Here is a 13,964-nt window from a genome sequence, read left to right as displayed (position 1 = left end):
TGTAATTATAAAATTATGCAATTATTTTATGTACATCCATTACGACTCCATAAGAATAGCATACAATAATGCATGACAATGCACTGTGATTAGAGAAAATGGTAATTGTGAACATCTGGATTGTGGAATTTAAATTTGAAAAAGTCTGATATTATTCAAAAAGCTTTTTATTCCCAATGACCACCTGGATTTCCATTAGTCCTGACTGAAGCCCTTGATTGAAAGCAGGCTAATTAAATGTAAATGCAAATATGTTGCCTGGATTAAACAGTCCTGTAGAAAAATGATCATTTCTGTATCCTTGTTATTTGGCTACTTTGGTGAGACAGTCGTTCTTGTGTTGCCATTAAGTATATTCAACAATCTTGAAGTTTGAAAGGCCAAGAGGGTAACTATCTTAAAATGTGAATCCAAAAGTTTTTAATGAGAACAATTGAAAACTTTAAAACTGATACACTAACTTGAGCAGGCATGGGTTTTATTTAACAAACTAAGTAAACTAAGAAAATGTATCTATTTCTAATGAATTCACCTGTTATTCTCAATCTTAGGCCTCCGCCTGTGATTAACCATGACATTCATGAATTGAGGGACCTAGTGCTTTCCCTCCACCCAATGCTGGGTCTACCTTCTGGCCAGGGGAGATATTAAAACTACTTTACACCCGCTGTAGTAGGGGCAGCTAACACTCAAGGCAAATCATCAGTTGGGGTAAATGATTCACTGACTGGGTATCTACTGTCATGCATCTAATGAGTATCAGTCATGATGTCATAGATATTGAGCAGGCAAAGATGGGCGAAATATTTATTATTGATCCATCTGTCCTAGCCAGGCTCCGTTATTGCTCTACCATAGTCCCCTCTGCGCCATGAAAGCTCTCCGGCCTAGCATTCCCCCCTCCACTCCACCTCCCCCCCACTACACACACAACTGATCTTTGTCTTGAGCACAAAAAGAACATCATTTTCCCCCAATTTCTTTGCCAGCATAAAGGGAACTCCTGCCTAAAATGACATTTGTCTACTTTCTTCCTACTGGTTTTGTATACCGCCAAGCTCACTGTTGTTCCCCCTGAAACTTGACCTTTACCAGCAGATAGATTCCACAAATCTCTCCTGTGTTTCTGTCAAATTTCTGATCAGAGGTTGTGAGGGAGCAACAGCGCAGAAAGCACACCACCACCAGTCACATTCAAGAATGTGACATTTCACTTCCTAACTAAGTCCTAGTGGGCTTAATGAGGAGGGAATTCAGAGCTCACGCTTGAATAAGGGAAAAATAAAGATTAAAAAGAGTGAATCTATCAAAATAATAGGCTACTACATTTATATATACATATATGATATTGATGCATACATGCAGTATATTTAATTCATGTTTAGACATGTATTACTTTTGGTCTGTTGGTATGATTATAAATTCTGTACCCATATGCACGATATTAAGGGTTTTTTCTTTCCTTTTCCCATTTCCGACAGCTTTATTGAGATTTAATCCACATACATACAGTGTCCTCATGTAGGTGCACGAGGGTATTCTTAGTATATTCAGAGTGGTTCAACAAGCACTGTACTCTAATTTCAGAAATTGTCCCACAACCCCTTAGCTATGAGAAAGCGCCCCCGTTCTCCCCAGTTCCTCTCACCCGGTCCCCAGAAACCACTTGTCAGACATCGGTTTAGAAATTGTGTTGCCCTGCCCACTTCATCAAGCAATGGCATCAAGCAATGTGGAGCTTGTTATCACTGGCTTCTTTCGCTTTAGGTAGTGTTTCCAAAGTTTACCAATGTTAGAGTCTGTATGAATGCTTTGCTCCTCTCTTCTGCTAAATGACATGCCTTACACAGATCTACCTTGTTTAATTTATTCAATGGCGTGTTTTTCGTCGTCCCCGCCCCCTCTCTCTTATCACGCCTAGAGCCTTGTCCGTCCCATAGGCAGTGCAGTAAATGTCTTAGAATTAAATGAGTGAATATTAGAACCACAAAAGTCAGTTCACTCCTTTAGAAGAAGGGAGTCTCTTTAAAGTATGGGGGAGAAGGGAAATTAATGCAAACATGTAAACGCATGTTAATAGACTATAAACAAGACTAGCATTTCAAAGATATATATCACCATTGCTTTCTACAGGCAACTTTTTTATTAGTATTTATATTGATCCTTTTCCTTCAATACTTGTAAGCAAATAGATTATAAGGGGAAAGTATTAAATTCACACTTTCAAGCAGTTAGGAGAATGGATTTTTTTCTTCCCCTTGACCTGATTTTGTAGGAATGATATTAATAGGCTGGCATACATCATTGCATAAGAAGCAAAGAATTCTGGTGGACGTGTTAAAATATCAACATTAAGGTTTAGGGGACTGACTTTATGCCTTAAAAATAGTTCATGTTTTAAGTACAGCAGATTTACCTGTGACCATTGTTAATAATGATAGTTTTGTCATAGTGTCTTTTACATGTGGGCCTAGCACATGCTTGACTCTAAATCAGCTATAGCAGTCTCACTACAATTAGGACTTATGGCAGTTAGATTTTATGTCAACTTGAATGTTTATGAACGTGTAGGGGTGGGATCTAATGTGTCAATCAGGTCACAGACTGATGCTATCTCTTTGTGGATTGGCTTCTTGCAAGTGGAGAAGCTAGGAACATCCGCTCTTTCTTTATGACTTCACCTTCCTATGTCCCTGCCATCGCTCCACTGACTGGAGTCAAACAACTACCACCTTCCAGCTTCCTGGTTCACCATTCCGCTTCACTGGCATGCAGATACTTTAATCTGAAGAAGGACGGTGGACTAGCATCGGACTGATACACTTGAGTTAGCCTCGGCTCAGTTGCCTTCTTGATACATAATTCCTTCTATATATACACGGCTCTTTCCTATACATAGGGTGTCGCTGCACATGTTTTGCTAGACAATCTGGCCTAACACACTTCTGTATCTGATATTATCAAGGGAACAGCCTGAACTCAGGTGCAAAGATAGATAACATGCTTCTCGTTCCATTTTAAAAGAAAACATGCTCAATTATGCGTGTAATACATTAAGACATTGATACAAGTAATATGATATGTAAAATTTGACTTCCTTTTGTTCTAATAAGTTTTTTCTGCCTCGAAATTAATGTTCTATTCTAACAGGTTGTCCGTCTCTTTCTCTTAACAATTGCTAAATGCACGGATAAAGTGGCAGTTGAATCAGCCTGGCACATTTCAGCCCTCGTGAGTTAATCCACACTATTAAATTCTATTTCTTTGTTCTTCTTCACATACTCACTTCAGAGGAACAGAAAATGAATGAAAGGGTTCAAGGTTCTCAGGCTATTTGGGAAAATAGAGGAAGAAGCAACCAGAAGAATCATCCATGCAAACAGCTGACACCTTGTTTTACAGGTAGAGTACATTTGAATGGCATGAAAATCTCTCTACTCACACATATCTAAAGACTCATCTGAATCATCAGGGCAGTCAGGATCCCCATCACACAGCCAGCTCTGGGAGACACAAGTCACATGATCGTGGCAAAGAAATTCACCGGGAGCACACAATTGCTGATCTGAAAATGGAAATGTTTCAAAAAAAACAATGTGAGTGATCTGAACAGGAACGCAAGATCTATACAAAAATGAAATGTCTGACAGCAATACATAAAAGGTACATGAATACAAACCACATTTTCTACTCAGTAGCAAAGCTAAACTAATGATTACATTTATTGATTGATTGATTTCATTTGCCTCTCCACTCAAATACACACTTTTGATAGGCTTTGTTTGTAGGTTCATGGAATATACTCTTGAAATTATGAAGAATTCTGTTTGTGTTTATGACTAGAGGCTTTATTACATCAAACAAGCATAGCTCGGCAATGAGGTTTTTGAGGTTTTTCAAGTTGTTGATCCAATGCAGAGACTCTTGAGAATACAAATTTAAGTTTTCCCTTGGTTCAAGAGACATAAAAAAATCAACAATAATGGTCAAATATTGTAATTATAACTTAATCCCTGAATATTTCATTCTTAACCATCAATCAGGGGAAAATTAAATCCTAATACTAGGACTTTAAATCTCTGTATCTGTTGGATCTCCATTACTGTAATATCTCCTTCCTCCTTTCCCCAAAATCCCCCTGTGACAGCTTCTGCTACCGAAAGACAGCAGTAAACACTGTATAGTAAATGTCTATAAAGCCCATTTCTAATTCTAGATTGTGTCCGCAAAGTCCATGTTCATTTCCACCATTCTCCCAGAGGGGTTGGGATCTGTAGCTTTCCTCAAAGTTTTAGTAGCTTGTAGTCTATTTGCAATCACTTACTTTTACCCTACGGATATATTTAATAAAATTCCTCACTGATTCTGAAACAAAATTTCTTTCGTATATCTCAAGACACCTGAAATCAAGATGTGTCTCTAAACCTCTAAATGTGAAGGAGTTTTAGGAAAAAATTATCCATTTGATTTCATTTATATTTTAGTCAAGAGTGATTTATGATAAAAAGAAATCTATCATTAAATTGCTATAAGTGAGCTCATTCATTATGTATGAAATAAAATTCTAAGTGATAAAAAAGCCATTGCTTATTCAGTAGTATTTCCCAAGAAATCTACAAAATAGTGCTGCACCTTATACTTAATGACATCACAGATTTGATGAAATGTTACAGTTTTCTCTCTTCATGAACCTCCCTCCGACAACCAAAAGGTTTTGTAAATATTTATTAAACACACAGACACGCACACACTCTTTAATCTATAGACATGGTTGCGCAAATATATTTATATATTCCCAAATTAAAGGTGTTTCCTGACAGCACATATGATTTATATTATCCCATTATATTTTTTTCCTGTAAACCCACCACGGCCACCATCACTTCCATTAGCATAAAAGTTATTCAGGTACTTTACATCTAATTAATTGAAAACACATCTTGCCCTGGATTATAGTCTATGTAACTGTAGATGAAGAAGTCATTTGCTATTATTCCCTTAGGTAATTATGATGCAGTTACTGTCATTATTTCTACTGGAGTAGACTTGGATCTTGTGGTCAGAGACTACACCATAGCCAATAATACATTTGAGTAAAGTTTGTAGAAATGGAAGTAGCAGCTATATGGATAAAGGTGATTTGTTCAAATCCCTATGCTAAAGCCCTGAGGCAGAGGATTGAACCAGAATACAAAAGGAGGAAAAGAAGGAAAAAGGAAGGTTCATTATAGCTATGTGCACTTTCAAGAACCTGAATATTGGAATGGGCATAAAGGAAAACTTCAAATAATGCAAGTTCTACCAGTGTGGAATACCTATGTCAGTGAGATGGGAGGAAAACCGAGATGCAGGTAGAGCAGGTTGTGGATGAAGAATTTAAATGGAGTGGGGGTGGGCACCGACGGTGTGGTGGGTTACACACTGGCCACTAACAAGGTTAGCCTTCAGAGCCACCAGCCACTCTTCAGTGGCTTTAGGATGACACTTAAAGAGTTACAGCCTTGGATTCTCACCGGAGCACTTCTACTTACTAGCAGTGAGTTTGACTTTGACTTTGGAGGGCCAGTGCCCTGAGGAAGAGAGGACAGAAGGTTTGATAAACATGATAAATAAATTAGAAGAGAAGAAATTGAGTCATTTGTACCTGATTTTTATGATTAAGGTATTTGTCATTTATTGATTGCTTTATTTCGTTCGCTTAGTTAAGATATAGCTTGTTTCCTTCTTTTGGAGAAACTTGCATTGACTATTTTATTCAATAGGTTCTTATGTTGATGTCCAGACAATTATGCTACGCATTATATGCTCACTCACTCATTGAGCATGAGAGACTGGATGTAAATCGGTAAGTTTTAAATGCCGCGCACAGCAGATGTAGGGTTCTACAAACATCTAAGAGACCAGTCAATGGGTTCCATGTTTTCTCCAGCTTTATCCAGTGCCCACTGTTCTGATCCCTTTCCGAGCAGTCAGCAAGGTAGCTTGAACCTTCACCTTCTGGTTTCACGGTCATTGGCGCTGAAGTTCCTGCATCTTTTAATCCTCACACCTAAGGTTTCCCTGTGTCCTCACTTTCTTAACTCCTCTTGGCGCAGGACCGGATTTGTATATGGTTATTTTTTTGAAACTGTAGGCAAGGCGTGCCTGGGTGGTGCACATTACTAATATGCTTCTGAAAGAATGGCAGAGGATGCACCTTCAGAGAAACAGCATTGAGATCCCTGTGGAGCACATGGCTCCTTGGCCGGTCACAGGGCTGAGCTGCACACAAGCTGGCTCAACTCGACTGCTTCCAGCCGTCAAAGAACAGTAACACTGACAATCGCTGTTGGGATTTAGAGAGAGGATTCAACTGTGAATTTGTAAAAGATTACTTCCTAATCACAATTACGGCCCCACGAAGGCTGAAATATATACATGTGACACTTGAATGTTTTATCCATTTTATTTTGTTTTAAGTACCAATGTTCACCTACTGTGAATCATACATGCATTTAACGCCATGGGAATATATACAAAGGACTCATTCTTAGTATGTATTCACCTTCAAATAGATATATATTAACATCCATCATAATTAAACAATGACTTTTTGAAATTAAAACATACAGGTTTGCTTAATAAGTCTATGCTCTCTGATTAATAATAAGGCCGACCCTTTAAACAAAATTTGCATTGTTGAGATTTGTGGGGGAAGGGGGACATATTTATATCATGCTTCTAGAAGATAGCTATTAAGAATAGATACTGGGTGGGGAGGGAGGGGAGAAAAAAAGAGGAGCTGATATCAAAGTGCTCAAGAAGAAAGATAAAGTTTAAAAATTGTTTATGCCAACAATTTTGCATATCTGCTTGATATAATGGATATATGGATTGTTATATGCAAGAGCCCTCAATAAAATGATTTATTAAAAAATCGTAGCTACAATTCAATCATTTATTTTTCAAACATAGATTCCATTTTGAGGAGCCGTGTTGGGCTGCTAACTGCAAGTTCAACAGTTCAAAACCACTGGCTGCTCTGTGGAAGAAAGGTGGAGATTCCTACTCCCGTGAAGACGGGCAGTCTGGGAATACTCGCAGAAGCATGTCTGCTTCGTCCTACAGCTTCAATCGATGGCAGGGAGTTTAGGTTGGTATATTTCATTTTAAGGTCAATCTTTAAAATCCTTAAATATAGGACTCAAATGAGTGATAGTTTCAGATTTTAAAACCAATTACTGTAAATATAAGCCACTGGGTTGAGTTCTTTGAATAAGAATATAAATATATTTCTATGGGGTTGTGTGATTCCCAGTTATCTTACTTAATGTTTCCTCCTGCACTTTTGTGAGAGTGAAAATAATCTTATTTTAAAGGTTTCTCTATTGTATAATGCTATAGATTGCAATGGAAGCGATACGATTTTGAGAATAAAGAGGCCATCCGGGGTACATCCCTACGGAAGGGGATAAAAGCTAGTACTGTGCGTATCTCTTTATAAGAATAGACTCTCAAAATCAAGATTCATGTAAAGATTAAAATAACCACAGCCATTAGATTTTTATTCATTCCAGCACAAAAAAATATAATATATGGTTTCTACACTTCTTTTAATAAAAGTTTATAATATTTTTGAATATTTTGTCAACATAGCAGAAAGACATTCTATATATAATTTGCCACAATTAGCTAATTTATAGTTCTCACTTTAATATTACAATAAATTGCTAATTTATTTAATATTCTCAAAAAGAAAATTAGTTTACCAACAAATTAATTCCTTACTGAGTGCATAATAGGGCACCCTAGGAAAATCTAAGAAATATAAATGTGGAGATCTGTTAACTAATTACAATAGGAATGTAAGAAATGGGTAGTATTTTGTAACTGCCAGTGTCCAGAGGAGTGGGCTGTTGATACTTGCTAGGTAAAATAATAGCTAAAATTTCCTGACAAATCAAAGTACTAGCGAAGTCCTATGAAGTATACCTTCATAACTTACTTAACATTAGAACCAATTTCCTGACCGTTTGTCATTCTATGGGCAATAGTACACTGTGGAAATCTATGCCAATAAGAGCGTCACTCAAGGTGGTTGTCTTTCAAAGGAGTTTCTGAATTAAAACAACTTAGAAAGGAAGGCCTGTCCATTTATTTCTGAAAATTAGCCAATGAGCATATTATAAGCCACAATCAAATAAAAATATTTTTGTTACAATGCTAGAAACAGAGCCCCGAGTTGGAACATGTGAGCTCTGGTGGGATAGTGGATTAAGCATTGTGTTGCCAGCCACAAGGTCAACAGTTTGAATGGACCAGGTGCCCCAAAGACAAAAGATGAAACGTTCTGCTCCTGGGTAGGTTTACAGCCCCAGAGACCCAAAGACGCAGTACCTCCCTGTCCTGCCAGGGCACTATGATTAGGATGGAGTCAATGGCAGTTAGGTTAGACTGTACTGCACACGAGCCACAGCTGTGGAGCCAGGACTGGGCACCATTAGAGTGTTTTAATTAAAGTTGCCATGAATTGGACCCAATTGGGAGGCAATTAACAACAGCAGTATTTAAAGTCAACAGGAACTATGCATTGTTTCTGCTTCTCACTTCTGACTTAAATACAGGATGATTAGTGATAGATAACTAATAATGGCTGACAGAAATATGATAATATATTATTTTTGTCCCATGTACTTGGCAAAGAAATTACTACTAGGATTATACAATCCTTCTAGAAACCTGGGAGGACTATTAATAACCATATTTCCAATTTTGATAAAAGTTCCTGTAAAATCATTTAAAACTCATATAACAACCACTAGAAAGCATCTTAAGCCCTTTCTTTAACCTTTCCCCACGACAGAAAAATTTTCATATATGCAATTCCACAAAATAATGCTTAAAACTGTTTTTGATAATATGGCTTGAAGAACTTCTTTTCCAGTACTTGCTTCTACTGCTATTTCACCATTATATATACATTGACTCACCATGGTGGACTACTAGTTTTTCTTAAATATATCATTTATGTATCTTTTTCTCCTTTCTTGGAACAGCCATTCACATTTAACAAGATTCTAGTTATTCACTAAAGTCAAAGACATGTTGCCTCTCTCAATAAAAACTCCCCAAAACAACAGCTCAACATGCCCCAAACAAGCCCTATCATGCTTAGCTGTAGGTGTCATTCCCACAGCAGCTGCAGTAGTGCAGAGAGACTTATTTTAGACTTTGTATTTGCACCAAAAGGTTAGTTCAATGAAAATAGGTCATAATTTCTGAAGATAACTATTAATTTGGAAAGAGAATTTTTAAAATCTTCAAAGCAATACCTGTGTTCTATGTTTTACTATTATAAGAATCATAAATAGCTTTGTTTAGTTAATCGTCGAAATAAAACTAACTTCTCCCATAGTTGAAATAAAGCAGCCTGAAAGAAAAGATTGTACCATATAAAATTAAAGCAATCATATAAACTAAAATAAAATGGAAAAGGGTCCATGAGATCCTCTCCAGTCTCTTAAAGACTCTGCTGAAAATTATAATGTTTACAATAGCTGGTTGTGCAATGGTCACTTAGAAAACTACTTTAGTGGTCGGCTTTTTGAAAAATGTAATTCCTCTAGAAATGTCATTTTATTAGTAAGATAACATTGAACTCCCCATTGTAAGGCCTTATTTAATACTAACCCATGTCTATATTTTAATTAGTGTACAGTTGAGGAAGCTGAGAGCCAAGGAAAGTAGATCAAAAATAGTCAAACATTGGCACTTTCATGCACCAAGGGAATCTCTCTCCTGGATATATCAGTAGAAGAACAAAAACAAAAAAACAAGCAAACATTACTCAAGCAAAGACACAAAGACATCGATTCAATTCTGGCTCACAGTGACCCTCTATAAGGCTTCCAACCTGTATATCTTTATGGGAGCAGATTGTTTCCTCCTCCTTCTCCCACGGAGCAACTAATGGGTTTGAAATGCCAACCTGTCTTTAGCAGCCCCAAGCAGATCCAATAGAGCCTCCAGACCTACTTTCAAATTATATCATTGTCCACTTGCCAGTGTTAGATCAATTCTAAAAACAAAACAAACAAACGAAGTCTACAGGTTTGAGTTACAAGTCATTGAGTAATGGTATTATCCATGTTTTAATCACATAATATGACTTTTCGTAAGTAATCCCAACTCACTGCTGAAACCATATCAGTAACTGAGAACCTTGGTTCCACTAATGACAGGCAAGGTGACAGACACACGCATGCAACTGTGCACTGGTTCTTCAGTTTTAAAAGTGGCATGCAACTCCAACTGTGGATCATCTGCCCCTGATGCTAAGCATGATTAAGAGACACAAATAGGCCTGGGTTTGGCCCTCTTATGGACCCTGAGTGGCTCAGTGGTTAAGCACTCCTCTGCCCACCTCAAGGTCAATGGCTCAGTCACATGAGAAAGAAGCAAACAGGTAGACATGGCATTTCCATGCATCTAAAGACCTTTTATTCCTAAGTGGAATTCTGTTTGTTTTAACATTTTCTACACTTTCAGATAAAATATTTTTGCCTCTCAATGTCAAATGCCAGTGGAAATACATTTGCACAGGACAAAAGCCAGTTATAAAGAGAAGTCGAAAAAGGGTCCTAAGAAAGAAGCTATAAGCATTCAAAGAAATAACATCCTACTGAAGAATATATGAAATAATAATTTTGTGAATTGAGAATATGTGATTGTTATGGGTTAATATTCAAATATATGATCTCTTTGTATTATGAAACTGACATAGTTAAAGTTTATTGTGCCAACGTGGTCAATTACACATGTGGGGTTAATTGAAGGCCGGGATAAATGGCTCAGTGAGCCTTGCCTTTCTAGTTCTCGGGTCTCTTGCTTTCTGATGGTTGAACCAGGGTGCAGCTGTCTTTACCAGTTCCCTGCTTCAGCTTGCAAGGCTCACTTCCTATGAGACAGCACTGAGGAGAAGCCACATGGACCTACCCTGATGCAGCCCTGGGTGCTGGAGCAGCTGTGTGGAGACCCTGCCAGCGCTAAGATGCTTACACCTTCACTGATTCAGCTTTCCTCCTGCAGTCGGCATCACTGTATGTGTATTGTGAGATGTGGTGTCTGACATATATATATATATATTATATATATATATACTTGTGGGCTTGGGCAGCACTGGGTTGGGATGTTTTCTTGATGTGCACTTACCCTTTATATAAAACTCTCTCTTGTACATGAGTTTCTGTGGATTTGTTTCTCTAAAATGCCCAGACTAACAAAGAAACAATTCTATATATTTACACTTCCAATTGGCTACCAAATTTACAATAATCCCATGCCTTATTAAGTACCAAGTGTTTGGGGATCTACTGATGGCAATGTATGCACAGAATAACATCTTATCTAAACCTAAACAAATATAGAAAATTTAAAGACATCGTTATCCTCAGGAAGAGGCTTTGGCTATTTCTTATCCATCATAACGAACAAAGGAAAAGTCCTTCGGTAAATACTTCAAAACCAATGTTACATTTAATTTTCAAGGAGAATATTGTTTTGCTATCTCCGATCATTGAAACGCTGGTAGACTCCATATGCTTCAGCAGCAATATTTTAAAAGACTTTGAAAATGCTTCCTTACTGAAGCAGGTAGGAGGGGACATCAGGGTAAAAACACTGTCCTTTATTTAGCAAGAAACAAAGTATATATTTTTTTATCAGAATGCAGCTGGCCTGTTTTTACTATCCTTGCACGGCAGCTTGGTACTTCTGGGGTTGTTTTCCGAAATCGCAGTTGAAATGCTCTATGTTTGTATAGCGTCCACTGGAGTGAATCTGCAAGTTATCCCACACCAGACATTTTTAAGAAAGGGGCACTTTGACAAGTCTCCTAAATAAATGTAAAACATTGCATAAATGATTGGCATTTTCTTTTAAGCGCCATTCCCTAAATTGTGCATGGGATTCATGAACAATTCTTAGAGCACATCTCTCTCTTCCTGTCATTGTTAGACTCCTGAGATATGAAGTAGGTGATTGGGCTTTGCCTCTGGAGATGATGCACTGTCTCCTACCAATATTCTAGGTTCTAATCATTGGGATTCTCAGATCCTGCAATTTTATAAATATAAATCTCCTAGTTGAGATATATTTTAGTGCCCTAATTTTCATTCCCCATTTTAAAGGGCTCTTTTAAGGAAAATAGAATCCATTAGATTATCCATTTATAGAGGTTTTAATCACTATAAACAGAAATAAACACTGAGAATATAAAGAAAGATGAAACAGATATCTCTATACAAGTTATTGATGGTATCCTAGAAATATAGGCAAAACATCAATATTGGTTATAATATGGTCCCACCAATCCTTGGCCTTTGTGTTACAGTGTGATGCCATATGAGACGCTATGATGCTAGATGGTAAGTCACAGGTATTTCAAATCTTAGGAGTACAACCGAGGCTGGACAAGTTTCAGTGGAGCGTCCAGACTAAGATTTCTCATGAAGAAATAAAATTACTTAAAAACAAAACAAAACCAACGATGCTGGTGTGAGCTTGCTGAAACCCTGCAGAATAGTGTCTGACAAGGGTCTGGAAGATGAAACAATCATGTTACAAGACACTCAAAAGTTGACCGGCGAAGTGCTTTGATGTGGCACATAGGGAAAATGGTGAAAAAACCACCCCAAATGCAATGGAACTCATAAACTTCAATGTTCTAGATATTAGTGAGCTGAAATTGACTGAAGATAAGTAATAGTATTATAAGAAAACAAAACAAACAAAAAAGAAAACAAAAAGACTAGAGTTAGAAAACCAAAAAAGAAGCATTTTTCTCCAAGCAAAATTTCTAAATTCCAATGTGCTAACAATTTCACCATGTTGCCATATTATTGTAGGATACTATGTACAAAATATTGAAAAACTCGGTATGCAGGAAAAGTTGAAGAAATAAATGGAATCCTTTTATCAACAAAAATTGACAAATGCTCACTCATTTCAGAAGGCAGCCAATGATCAACAAATGATTAACAAACAGCGTTATTGAAAGAAGATTTCTGAGCTACATTCATGCGCTGGAGGAAAACAGGGCATGCTGCAAGTACTTATGGGATTCCAACTGAGATGCTCCCAAAACGAATGCACCTGTGGAAGCTTTCACTAATCCGCTATGAAATTTGAAAACAGCTAGCTGACTCACCCAATGGAAGTTAATAGTTAATAAAGTCTATATAAATGAATACAATGGTCTTGTCCGTTCCAAGGAAAGGTGCTCTAACCATGTAGAAACACTATCAAACAAAACAATTAATGTCACAAGCAATTAATTTTTTTGCTGAGGATACGTCAAAAAGGGTTGCCACAGTATATTGACAGGGAACTGCTCAAAATTCAAGCCCCCGCCCCCCCTCAAAAGAAACTCAAGCCAGATTTAGAATAAGAACGATACCATCTGGTCAATGCTGACTCAGAGTGACCCCTGCGCTTTCTGACGCTGGATCTGTTTACAAGAGTAGAAGCCCAGTCTTTGTCCCACAGAGCTCTTGGTGGTTTACGAACTGCCTACCAGGAGGATTACAGACTTTTGTACAACCACTACACCACCAGGGCCTGGGTTAAATGGGGAGAATACCAGAAAGATGTTCACCTTTGTCATAGTAACTATGCAAGGGGATTCCAGTGTGGGGATAAATTTAGAAGAAGGGATATTCCATAACTCTAAATTATGCTCACATGGAACCTGTACATAGACTAAGAGGCAATTGTCTGAATAGACAATGCTGCAGCATTTCAAATCATGAAGGATGTACGTGAAGACTGCATCCGTTCACCCTACTTAATCAATCAGTATGCTGAGTAACTAATGTGAGAATCTGGATTATATTAAGAAGAAGGCACCAAAATTTTAGGAAGTATCCTTAACTACCTGAGATAGATGAGAAAATGTTATTGGCGGGAAGTGAAAAGGGCATGAAGCC

General features: G+C 37.5%; 1 protein-coding gene across 1 annotated transcript in view; it reads right to left on the bottom strand.

Moving 5' to 3' along the window:
• The window catches only part of LRP1B (LDL receptor related protein 1B), a 1,653,255-nt gene extending 1,647,242 nt beyond the window's left edge, over positions 1–6,013 (bottom strand). The window contains exons 1-2 of the mRNA XM_075529151.1: positions 5,815–6,013; positions 3,443–3,565 (exon numbers count right to left, since the gene is read on the bottom strand). Coding sequence (XP_075385266.1) covers positions 3,443–3,565; positions 5,815–6,013 — 322 coding nt within the window. The remainder of the gene's footprint in view (positions 1–3,442; positions 3,566–5,814) is intronic.
• Between the last annotated feature and the right edge of the window lie 7,951 nt (positions 6,014–13,964).

This window comes from Tenrec ecaudatus, chromosome 13 (genome assembly GCF_050624435.1).
Source record: "Tenrec ecaudatus isolate mTenEca1 chromosome 13, mTenEca1.hap1, whole genome shotgun sequence".
NCBI lineage: Eukaryota > Metazoa > Chordata > Mammalia > Afrosoricida > Tenrecidae > Tenrec > Tenrec ecaudatus.
The sequence above is the reverse complement of the archived record's forward strand: the minus strand, read 5'-3'. Positions and strand labels throughout refer to the sequence as shown.